The sequence below is a fragment of the Hippoglossus stenolepis genome, chromosome 16 (genome assembly GCF_022539355.2).
Source record: "Hippoglossus stenolepis isolate QCI-W04-F060 chromosome 16, HSTE1.2, whole genome shotgun sequence".
NCBI lineage: Eukaryota > Metazoa > Chordata > Actinopteri > Pleuronectiformes > Pleuronectidae > Hippoglossus > Hippoglossus stenolepis.
The window spans coordinates 7,241,842-7,254,504 of record NC_061498.1 but is presented as its reverse complement, the minus strand read 5'-3'; the positions used below and the strand labels follow the sequence as shown (position 1 = coordinate 7,254,504).

The window sequence follows — 12,663 nt, the reverse complement described above, 5'->3', positions numbered from 1 at the left end:
ACAGCAGCTTTACAGAGCAGAGTTCAGCTCTACTGGTAATTGTGTGCGTTTGTGCAAGGGCAGCAATTAATATATCCTAACTGCTGCGCTCTTAACTTTTTTATCATTTTCCTTTTGTTCTGTTTTTATTAATTGTTTTTATTTTATTTCTCTTTCTTTTTTTATTTTATTTTCAATGTCATTTTAACATGTTTCTTAAAATCAGCTCCTTTTTGTTTGAATTACATTTTAACATGTTTTGATTTTAATTTTGTATCCATATGTGTATGCAAATGTTATCATTATTATAACTCAAATATTAAATATATTTCAAATATAATGAAAAATGCAACCAAACAACAATGTCATGGACTTATTGACTTATAATGATTAACTAGTCAGTCAATAGCTTTTCCATTGTTGTGCGCTCAACAACTCTGCTTTTGCCTAATTCTCCTGTACCTCCACCCCCCACCTCCCCATCTCTGCTCTCCTACTACCCCCCATTCTCCAACTTCCACAGTGCCAGACTCTGCCAAGCTCGATCCCACCCCTCCTCTTCCCCCCATCAACCCCAGTGCCGCCCCGTCTGTAGCCCCAAGCAGTGGCAATGGCAAGCGCGCTCCCTCCGGAGGTCAGCCACAGACAGCACAGCAGCCCCAGACTCTGCTCCAGCAGCGCTACCCACCCAGAGAGGTGCCCCCTCGCTTCCGCCAGCAGGAGCACAAGCAGCTGTTGAAGAGGGGTCAGCCTCTGCCCTCTGGAAGCCTGCTTCTCACCACCACAACACGTCCCAGCACTACTGAACCTGCAGCAGCAGCTGTACCCGCACACTCCTCTCCCTCCTGCTCCTCTTCCTCCACAGCCAGCCTGCCTACAGGTCAGCCTAGACACTCAGTTGGCAAGTCACTGTCTTATTCCAGTTTTCTTTGCCAGTTATTTTTGCAAGCAGACAGTTGCTAGTATAATATGGGGCAGTGGGGGTTGTTGCAGAAAAGTTGTGGATTACTTGTTACCTTGAATATATCCAGAATGTTAATGGCTTGATGTGGCTTTGATATTTGACTTTACCTTGAGAAGGATGAGTGGATTTCAAAAGCAAATAGGGTAGTTTTAACCTGGGTAGACACTGTGCACTTATATTAATCTTGTATATGTTTCAACTCACACACATTTTAATCTGCCTTTCTGCACAGCAGCACCTGCAACTTTTGTTTAGACAGTACGGGTCAGTTGACTGACCCCGACGTTGCTGCTCTCACTGAACATAAGCACAGAACTCCTGTCAGGTTGTTTTGACGAAGAGAGAAAAGTTTTTGTGCAGTTTTACTCTGAATGGAAAGTAAAGAGAAAATCATATGGAGCCGCAGATGGTTGCAAGACGCAAACAGTATGGTTGGTTCTGCAGTGAATTTCAGTTTTATATCACAGCTGTCTCAAACAAAGCTTTGTTAACACCAGTTTACTAAAATTGTACCGATCTTAAACAGCAGCCATGAGACAGATCAGACTGTGGAACTGTTCAGACTACCAAAACCAATGATCTCACTTGATCTGGGAGTTATTTAGTCCGGTTCTGTAATGAAGTGTGGCTGACCAGTTCACTGTTTAATCAGGCTTAGCCAATATAGTGTCTACCTGGCTTTATGTAGCTCAGATCAAATAAAACACAATCACATTATTTTCCAAACTGTCGAGAATATACCAGACTCTAACAACACTGTGGACTCTATTCCCACCATTAACACACAGTATTGAATTTATGACAATATTTTTTTTATATTTAATAATATATGGTTGTAATCAGTACTCTATAAATACGAAAATCATGAAATAACATGTTTAAATTACTCTGAACGGCAGTAGAAAAAGTCGCAGTAGTTGTAGATGCTGCTTTTATCGTAAGTTTTCATCTGTTCTAATGCGTTTGGAAGGGATGATTGCTGACTTTTGTCATTGTTTGGCACCGGGGTTGTAACAGTGTGGTGTACCTGTAGAACAGTACGAAGGCACTTGCATCACAGGTGCTGCTGACTGTTGTTTGTTTTCATTTTGCCTCTTCCTGGCTGGGAATTCGAAATTGGGATAGAGGCGTACAGGGGTAGACGATGGAGAGTAAACACAGCTGGCTATCTCTGTTTATGTGTTTTCTTTCCTGGTCACAGTAAACTGGGTTCTCATGTATTTCAAAGTGGTAAAGGTCTGTTTCTTTCGTAACAAATTATTATTTGCTCTTTGATAATGATTATACAAATTTTCTAGGACACTTGGCACTTTTAATTGTCTGGGAAAGAAAAAGCTTTTTTTAGAAGTGTATGTTTGAGCATCATCCAACCCCTCTGATGCTGAATACAGCTCTGTCTCCTTGGTGATGAGATGTTTATCCCATCTTCGTCTTCTCCTCCTCCTCCTCCTCCTCGTCATCCTCCTACTCTTCGTCCAGCTTTGCTGACCAGCTATACAGTGTTAACTGTTTTCTTGGAGGAGGAGCAATATGGAGCTAGTTCGTTGGCTGCGCGCCTCAGTGGGCCTGACCTGGCACTGATAGAAAGAGTGAGAGGGAAAGAAAGAAATGAAGAGAGAGCTTGCATGGCAGAGGTCCAGTACTGTGGGCTGCAGTGACTCATGGCTTACGGTAAAAGCTGCTGCTTCTCTCCGCCCTTCTTTGGCAGGCCTGCTCTGCTTTGGTTTGCTTCCTGTGTGTCTCTGAGCTGACTGATTGCCTTATGACAGACAGACAGGAGGACCCTCAAGACTGAACGTCAAATAGGAGTCCAGTGGGAGGGCTTCATATACGCCAATACAGATCTTGTTTGCTAAACATTCAACACAAGTCAGGAACCTCCCCCTCACAATTCTCCACGCGTCTCCTTCCCCATCTACTGTCTTAGTTCAAAAACCTCTTAGCCTAGTTTCTGTTTTGTAAAGTATGCAGCAGTGTGTGACTTATCACACAATGAGAACACCATTGGTAATCCCACATTTATGGCTCTGTCCTTACAGTCTTGTCCTCTGATTTGATGTAGTCCTATAATGTGCTCGTGAAATCACTCAGGATTTATAATTACTCCCTTGTCTGTAAAGTAATGATCGAGGTTTTATGTGCCAGTGTGCATACTTGCTCACTACAGCAGAGACAGACACTAACAAAAAACATCATAATGCAAACGGGCCTCGTCAAGTGAGAGAACAGTGTACCTAATGTGCTAATAGGTCGTCTCGTGGAGAATAGAGTGTTTGCAGGCTAAACTTGATTTGCTCTTTAAGCCTGCTGCTGCTGATGCTGTAAAAGAGCCTTGGGAATCCCCTCAAAGAGGACTGGGACGTCTTGTGATGTGATTAAACATCAGCTCTCTGTTAACCACAAATGTTCAGCGCTCGATCTCTGATTCTATCTCGCTCCGCCCGCTCTGTGCCTCTGCTCCTCTGACTTTCTCTGCAGCGCTTGTTGTTCTGATGCTCGTGTGTTCATCTCCTCCACCTCCGCTATACCAACACCTCGGTTCACACATAACCCTCGCTGGCCCTAGGGCGGCCAGGTTTAGTCCGGCTGCACAAACTCTATGTATGTCTGTCAATCTTTCCATTATGAAAGCTGTCTCCCAATGTTACCTTTTGCTTGGCCAACAATCCATATCCCAAGGCCCTTTCATGTGGAGGAGGCGTGAGAGAGCTAGCTATTTTAAGACTGGCATGTTGGAGAAAGCCCTTGACCTGGTTTATCCTTTAGAGGAGGAAGAGAAAGAGGATACTCACAGGCAAACATGACGGCCAGATGTCTCAGATGTTTACCCTTTTTTTTCTTCAAAAGCCATGTTTTGTCCCTCTGTTGGTCTTTTTCCCCTGAGAGAATATTAAGATGGTAACATGAATGCATGAACTTCAAAGCAGCTGCACAGAAAGCATCCACACATGCATCCACAGTATTTGTTGCATATATTTCTGCACTGTCCCTGTCTTTCTGCCTTGATATAATTCAACTATCTGTGCCAATCTAGCGTATTTCCCAACAGCAGCAGTAACAGAAATGTCTTCGACATGAAAATCAGCTTCTTTTTTTTTTTGACAATCCTAAACTCACAAAGTTAAGTCGAGGCTATACTATGTTATCCTATACCTCATTGAAACCTACACCTCATAGTAACTTTTTATACCAGCTGCTTACTTGAAAAATACCTCAACAATTTTCAATTTGCTATCATATATGACCAAATAAAAGCTGGAGCAAGGTGACATTAGTGAAGGGCTTTCTTTGTTCTTTGGCTCCAGCTCAGTGATATAAAGATCAATAGTTATGTAAACATGGTGTCGGAATTGACACTCTACTTTTTGTCCCTTTGCCGCACAGACGTCTTTCAGAGCACACTAACAATGCTAGCCATGCTATGTAGCAGACAGGCGCCATGCAGGCCCGCAGAGAGAAAGTGAGCACAGTTTTTAAAAACACACATTTACCAACACAAAGTATCTCACACTGACAGGAGCACTTGTGGATGGTTTGTTTTGGTCTGAGATGCAGGTACTAGTGCGACATCTAGTGGCAGTGAATGTCATATATATAGCCTTTAAATGCAGAGGTAGCATATTCCTGGGAAATGCGGTTTGTGTGTGCGCGCGTGCCCGTCATAGAGCTCGTTCGTCTGGCTGGCAGCGTGCATTGTCAGCACTGTACCATCCAGTCTCTCTGCCCCTCAGGGACTTCATTAAGCCAGGATCAGTCCAGCTGAGGCACACACAACTCCCCCAGATTACTTCTTCCTTCCATCTCTTGACATCCATCTCTGTCTGTCATTTTCTGTCCTGTCTTTCTTTATACACCACACACACCATCACAACATGTGCGTACATGTCCATTTTCTATGTAAAATGCTGGAAAGCAGCAGTGGGGGCCTTTCTACTATTGGAGTAGTCAGGAAGTATTGTTTTGTTTTTTTTCAGTGTACCAGCAGCGTGTTTGCTTCCACAGAGGCGATGCAGTGTTGTCACTGTGTGTATTTTTACACATGAATGAGCAAGTGGCCATCTAGTAGTATGGTGTGACCTCACCGCATGTCAGGTCCTCACAGTGGAGCGGCACAGGGGGCTGAGCCTCGTCCATAAAGAGACTCTGTTCTCTACCAAACATTGACTTATTGTGTTGTTGGGTGGGCGTTGGGATCATTAGTAAACAATACCAGCCCTGATCCAGGCGAATGCTGCTCTTTTTTTTTTTTTTTCCATGCTCCCCAAACTCTTATTGACTTCCCAACACCCTCCATGTTTGTGACCAGATCACCTGGCCATCATAGCTCACCGTGACCGATCCATATGAAGCTGCTCATTTGATGCCCTTGCCCTGTGCCCTAAAAGCACCCATATGAAGAGATGGTCCTGCTGCTCATCATCACTGCATTTCTAGCCTGTAGTGACTTACAAAAACAGACATTGTACATCACGTGCGATCTGATGGTGTGGCCTTACATTTATAAACATGTTCATGTGTGAGAAAGTTGCCATCCGAGCACCAGAGGGGTTGAAGCTGGGTTTTGTGGGGTTTCCCTTGCTCTCTCTCTTGCCCGCCACTGCTGCTCATGATGTTTTCCATTGTGGGCGGCAGTGCTAATTGCGGATGGAGTGGTCTTGGCTAAATATTTAATGACAGTTTTGAAAGGTTGAAAGATGCAAGGACAGGGTGAGTTTGGAAGAACCCCCTTTGTTTTGTTTTACCGTATGCCTCATGAGTGCATAATGAAAGTCTCCAGGCATTATCGTTTAGCTGTTAACCAAGCCCTCCCCACCCCATCCCTCCAACACTCCCCTCCCCCAACTTGCCTTCTTTCAGTGCTTTACCAGAGAGAGAGAGAGAGAAGATATCCTCCGTCAGGATAGGAATAGGGCACGATATAAATAAAGGCAGAGGGAGGCAATAGATAGAAGAGGAGAAACCCAGCCAAAGCAGTGTTGGTGGGAGGGACAGAGCATAAGGGGTGAGGAAGGAAGGGAGGGGGGTTTGTCTCATGCCGTGCAAGAGCTGTGCAACTTCTTGGCAGCACTTCAGAAATGAGCCTCAGAAGCTTGGCGAGCCGAGCAGACATATTGAGACAAGGATGGCCGCTGCGTTGCACAAAACCTAGCTCTTAACAGGATGGTTGGGAGGCACCTCTCCACAGGTATTTCACCCCCCTCCTTTCTTTTTCTGTCTCCCTGTTTCTCTCTTTCTTGTCTGGCTCTACTGCACTGTTTTGGTGGCTTGTATTTACTCACTTTGCAAATGAGCACTTTAAACACTGCAGCGTAAGGGTAGTGCACGCATGCAGTGTTGACTTCTTGTGTTTTGTTTATTAATTTGAACGAGACATGCATGCTGTTGAAGCAGCGATGGTGGATATACAGACGGTAGCTCAGAGCCTTTTTGGCACTATTTCAGGACTAAGAAAATGGCGGTCCTGCACTTCTCAGTGGAGTGACGCTACAGAACGACAGTGCTGTGTGTGTCAGAAACACAGTGCCCTCTTTTTTCCCCCTGCTCTCACTGCCTCCTCTCCTCTCTCTCTCTCTCTCTCTCTCTCTCTCTCTCTCTCTCTCTCTCTCTCTCTCTCTCTCTCTCTGCTGTAGTTGCAAGCACTGAAAAAAAATGGGATGGTATACAAATACTGTCACTTCCCTCTTATCGTCATGATACAGTCAGTCTATGAAAACAAATGCGGTATGCAAGGTAGTTGTAAACAACAGCAGCTGCAGCACAAGGGATGGTGGAAATGGGCGATTTGGTGGTGCCAGTTGATCAGTGCCGCGATCATGATCTGCAGCTGGGCTTGCACTGTACCAAAACAATCCTTATGCACACTGGAACTTCAGGCAGCGTGAGAGAAACTCAAAGTGCTGTCAGAGCAGTTGTATAAGCAGATGGAGGCTGACGTGTTTGTGATGAGACTCGTTGCCTCGGGCAAGTGTAGAGTATTTGTGCTTCATGTCAAGCAGAGGTCATAACTGTAACAGTTAGCAGGTCAAAAGTTAAGGATGTCTTCTGCATGACCTTTGTCATTGATTGCATCCTCAAATCTGCCGTCTTTTTGGGGTGAACTATCTGGAAGATGCAATGCTCAACATTTAGAGTATTGTTTCATTTGGGGGAAAATGAGTGATTTCATGATTTTGCATGTGATACAATTTTCCATTTGGTTAATTTTAACGCTATTTTCAAAAAATACATTTATTCGGTAATATTGTAACATCTAAATGTTCTATTTTCACTTATGGTGTTCGATTTAATTTGTTAGATTTCTCTAGACAGAAACAAGCACAAGCAGTTTGACTAAAAGCCAATTCTCAGTTTGAATATTATCTACAGTGATGAGTCCTCTCTAGATCACTCCATGACTGCTTTTATTTCGGTGATGTATATGCTTCAACAACACTGTTGTAGGCTGTAGGTATACTGCAAATATTATTTTAGTGCATATGTGGGTGTGATGACGTACAGTACATAGCTCATATCTTCTTTCTTTCCTCCCATACAGACCTGCCCCCCCAGAGCAGCCAGGGAGCCCAGTATGATAATCCCCTCTGGGGACACCTGCCAACTAATAGGAGTGCCACAAGTGCTGCCTCTTCCACCAATCTCAGTGGTTGGGATCAACTGATTATTGACCAGAAGGACACAGAGGCTTGGCCTTCTATTACCCTCAGCAAGAGCCAGGCCCCTCCTGGAGGATGCCCTTTGGATACTGACCCTGGTCGCTTGACCAGCAGCAGCAGCAGCAGCAGCAGCGGCAGCAGCAGTACTAGTAGTAGTTGTAGTACAGTTACTATGGCCACAGGGGCCAACAGCCAGACAGGCCACTTCCCTGCCAACCACCTTAGCAGCAAGGCCAACAGTGGAACCAGTCCTGCCAGTCATAGTGGAACCAGCATGCTCTCTAGCCAGGTTGCAGCCAATCGCAGCTGGGGTTCTGGACCTGGACCCTCCCATTGCCCCCCTCAGTCCTCAGTGGGGAATGAAGGAAAGAGTGACAGTCCAGTGGGGGGAGCAGGCAGCAGGGGCTGGGGCTCATCATCTTCCACCACCAACTATAACTTGAACCTAAACCCTAATGCCAACCCATCTGCCTGGCCCATGCTGGGGCATGATGGAGCTGGCATAGGGGGAGGCAGCTCAGGGGGAGCCAACACCATTTCACCTCCTCAACCTACACCAAACCTCTGTAATCAGCCTGGCCCTCCACCAGCCCAGACCAGCACCTGTACTGGAGCCAACACTAACAGCAACTCCTCTGGGATTGGCAGCGCCTGGGGTGGTTTAATGACCTCTGACATGTCAGAGCCACACCCCTCCCCATCCACGAATGTGTCTTTCAGTTCAGAACCTCAGAACCTTAAAACTGATGGACCAAATCACACTAATAAGCAGGAACCGTCAAGCCCTATCCACAGCTTGCCTGGCTGGGGTAATGCACCTGTAGGGATGAGTTCAATGGGCCAACCTCCAAAAGGGGGCCCGCAGGTCAATGGAGAAGATAGTAGCTCAGTATGGGGTAACAATGGCGACTCTAAGGCACCTTCATCTAAGGAGGCACCTGGCTGGAACTCTGGCTGGGGCCATGGCGGAGGTGGAGCAGGAAATACTGGAGGATGGGGTGACCAGTCCCGTGGAGACTGGGGGAAGCAGCACACTGAAGAGCCCCAGGGAAGCTGGGATACCCCCAGCTCTCCTCCGCAGGAGCCACAGGCGCCACAGGCTAGTCCTTGGGGCAGAGCTGTGAGCACAGCTGGTGCCAGTGAAGGGAGCAGTGAAAGCATGGAGGGACATCCCCCATGCAGAGACTCATCCAGAGATAATCCAGCTCCTCTGCTGCCTGCACAGGATCTGGACCCCAGGGTGTTGTGTAACACTGGCTGGGGACAGACCCCTGTTCGCCAGCACACCTCGTGGGATATGATTGAGAGTAAACGCAAGAATGATGCAGCCACTGAATCACGGGGCTCTGGCCCAACCACTCCAAACAATGCCCAGGGGCCCTCCAACACTAGCATGGGCCCCACTCAGAGGACTGACCCTGGGAGCAAAAATGATGTGCCTGGTTCTCAGGGAGCTTCAGGTTGGGGTGGAAGCATAGCAGCTACCAACAAGCCCAACTCTGGTTGGGGAGAGCCACCTAACAACATTAAGCCCCCAGGTGCCCCCAGTGGCTGGGGGAACTCTCCAGCAGGAGGCCCCACCACCAGTGTACCCAAGAATGGTGGTCAGTCATGGAGAGAGGAGAAGTCAAGTGGGTGGGACGATTCTCACATCAAGGCAACATCCCAAGGCTGGGGAGAGCAACAAAAAGCATCCCACAGCTGGGGCAATAGTGGAGGCAGCAATAACACTGGTGACTGGGGAGAACCAGAAGAGAGCAAAAAAAGTCCCACCAACCCTGCCTGGGAGGGCGAGGCAGGAGGTTGGAAGGAAAAGCCACGAGGCTGGGGAATGGCAGCTTCAGGATCAGGGATATCTGGAGCTGGAGGAAATGGTGGCTGGGGAGAACCAGTTTCCCAGCGTCCCAGTGGCCCTCCTCAAGGTTGGGCTGGCAAGCCTCAGGATGGGCCCAGTGGTAATAGTGGAGGAGGGGGCGTAGGCTCTTGGGGTGGCTCAAACTCAGTGAAGCAAGCTGCAGGTTTGAGTGGCAGTAAGCAGGAGTCCTCAGCTGATCCTACAGGCTGGGAAGAGCCCTCCCCACCTTCAATCCGACGTAAAATGGAGATAGATGATGGGACCTCAGCTTGGGGTGACCCTGGTGCCTACAACAAGGCAGTCAACTTGTGGGACAAGAATAATCCAGGAAATTCCCAGGCTAAAGTTCCCACTGGAGGCAATAATCCCCCAGTTCCAAACAACAACCATCACCACTCTCACAATCACCCATATCACGGGCCACCTGCACCTTTACAAAATCACAGTCAAAACTCTCAAAACCCAGGGCCCACCAGTGGGCCCATGGATCCTGTTGTGCAACACCCGCCTGGGCCATCTCACAACAGGGCTCCCCTGATAGCTCAAGGTAAGACAAGAAAATACTGTGACTGTGTTATGTGTAATTGTGTAATTTACTCATTTTATTTTGATTTAACAGTACCACATGGCCAAATGGGTCAGATTCCAAGGCTATTACAGACACTGATTTATACTGTTCATACTGGTCAGTTTAAAGGCCATTAGATTTCAAATCAATGTAACTCAAGCTTAATTATATCAGGTCCATATATTATCAGTTTCTCTTTTCTTTTTCATTGTTAAAATAAAGGTGTCAAACATGAAAGCTGGCTAGGTTGTTCGCACACTGCACTGTTAAGCTCCAAGCTGTTGATCCACTTAAAGGTAAAATCTTGACCTAGTTTACCCTCCTTGGATTTATACCCAAGCGACTATCCAAATTAGTTAAGCAGTGCCAGCCGTGCTCCTCCACGAGGCTCCTCACATTTCACAACACTGTGCACGTCTGTGTGTGGGTCACCCTGGAAACCCCACATGGGCACCCAGAGGAAGAACAAGAATGCTGTTTACAAAGTACCTTGTGAAAATAGCGAATCACCACAAACAGTTTGAGACGGATCGGAAGTGTGTGATTATATGGGAGACACCATCTGTCAGTAGTTGAGGGGAGGGGGTGGAGCAAGCCCCTGAGAGAGTTCAGGCGCCCCCTGCTGTCCCTCACATGACCCTGCATGCTAAGTCCATATTTGCTGGATGTTGTGCATATAGTGGGTTGAAAATAAATAAGCACAACCCTTAAATATTCATCATTGTATAAAAAAATAAAAATAAAAAAAAATTATAAAGTTTGTTTGTGCAAGTGTGTCAGTGTAGCACTTCAGGTAGTCATACAAAACAGGGTGAATTTAATTAAATCATTTTTTAGCAGTGTTTTCGACTTGACCTCTCCCTGAAGAGAGAGAGAGAGAGAGAGAGAGAGCTAAGCTGAGTCTGGCACTGAAACAGGCCCGGAGACACCACTTTGCCTCTAACGCCAAAAGGGTCCAGGCTGTGCCAAATTTTAAATGGGCATCTCCTCCCTCTGTCAGCCATCCTTCTAAGCCAAGCCCAGGTCTCTGCCTCCCTGCACGACTGCTGTTTCACACGCACAAGCAGAAGGATAGATGTGGTGATGGCGTTTACCAGTGGCACAATTAGACTTGAGGGCCAGTTTATATCAACTAAACAGGAAACATCTTATCACACATGAGATAACCTTAGTGTGAGTAGACAGCCATTTAGCAACAGACAAAGACTTTCTTTAATAAAGAGCCGTGATGAAGATGGTTTGTCTCAAATTGATTGCTGCAGAAATTTGAATTGAAGAGAGTGTCTCATACTATTATTAAGCAGAAATGTATGCTAACATGAGCCAGCACAAACAACTTGACTCCATGTTTTTATACTTTGCCATTTAGATTTGTTTGTTTGTTGTATGGCCTGGCTCAGGTTTAACCCTTTGAAAAACAAATACAGGCATAGTAAAGGGAAGTTCTATGGCATTCATTCTAACTGTTTTGTAGCGGAAATTGCAATTTTATCTGGGTAAAGGTAATATACTTTAAAGACTTGGTATCAGATCGGTACATAGATTCACGTACTCGCCAGGCAATTTCCGCAGTATCGGAGGCATTCCGATGCTGGTATTGATATTGTATTATCTGTAGTAAATTCAACACTTTAGAAGCACTGTAACATCAGATTGAGAAATGGCACTTGATTTTTAGGTTGTAAAAAAATGTCGCTTTTTATTTAGCTTTCCTGATATTTCTAGTAAACTAGTGCAGTGCCCGTTGTAAACATGCCCATTTAGAATGGACTGTTTGTTTGGGCTGTGGTGATGCTGGTTGCAGCTTTCTTTCTGACACTGTGAAACTGACCTGCAGTAATTGAGCAGAGGCAAATAAAGACCTGCTGCAGGACTCAGTCCGTAGAACCCTTCACCTGTTTATTCAAAGATTGAAGAAGCTCACTACAGTTGGCAGAGCCCCCAACAGGAGGACTAGTTATCGTTGTCATGAATGCACTTGCTTTGAGAGAATCTCAGCCACCACTGCTACATAGCACTTGTCACCTGTTCATTCAAAGTTTATTCAAATTGAAAGTAGTAGTAATATGAACGGCAATCGAGATATGTGTGAAAACAAATCTCCTAAGTGGAACTCCACATACAGACAGACTTCTAGAATTATTAGATAGTTGCAGTCAATGATGGATTTAACAATTACAACAAAATGGTTTTCCCTACTGTTATAGTTTCCCAATCATTTGATCTTCCCACAGTGTTGCTTTCTGCCCTTTTATGAGAAATGAGTCACACAAGAATCAATGCCAGAATCCATATTCAATTTTGATTATACATAAAGCATACCTTTTTTTTTTTTAGATATTGGTTTAGGTATGATTAAGTATTTTTAACTGACAAGCCATTGTCCTTGTGTCTCCTCCAGGCTGGGGAGAAATACCAAGCTCCCACACAAAATCGGAGACCTCTTGGGGGGAACCTGCACCTGCACCTGCTCCGGTCAGCATGGACAATGGGACGTCTGCCTGGAACAAACACACTGGGAGCTGTGGAGGCTGGAGTGACGGTAACCAGGACAGCTATGGCAGGGGCAACCCAGCAATGACGTCTGCATCTTGCAAACCTGGTAGATAGCTGAACCCTTTATGGTTTTATGATTATGTACACC

General features: G+C 45.9%; 1 protein-coding gene across 5 annotated transcripts in view; it reads left to right on the top strand.

The window, feature by feature from the left end:
- Nucleotides 1-12,663, top strand: part of tnrc6c1 (trinucleotide repeat containing adaptor 6C1) — a 41,798-nt gene that overhangs the window by 16,196 nt on the left and 12,939 nt on the right. For 4 of the 5 annotated variants that reach the window (XM_035179863.2, XM_035179865.2, XM_035179864.2 and 1 more), the window contains exons 4-6: nucleotides 503-859; nucleotides 7,479-9,998; nucleotides 12,421-12,621. In XM_035179863.2, the coding sequence (XP_035035754.1) occupies nucleotides 503-859; nucleotides 7,479-9,998; nucleotides 12,421-12,621 (3,078 nt within the window). Of the gene's footprint in view, nucleotides 1-502; nucleotides 860-5,980; nucleotides 6,129-7,478; nucleotides 9,999-12,420; nucleotides 12,622-12,663 lie in introns of those variants that run through there. The other variant, XM_035179867.2, reaches the window with a different exon arrangement.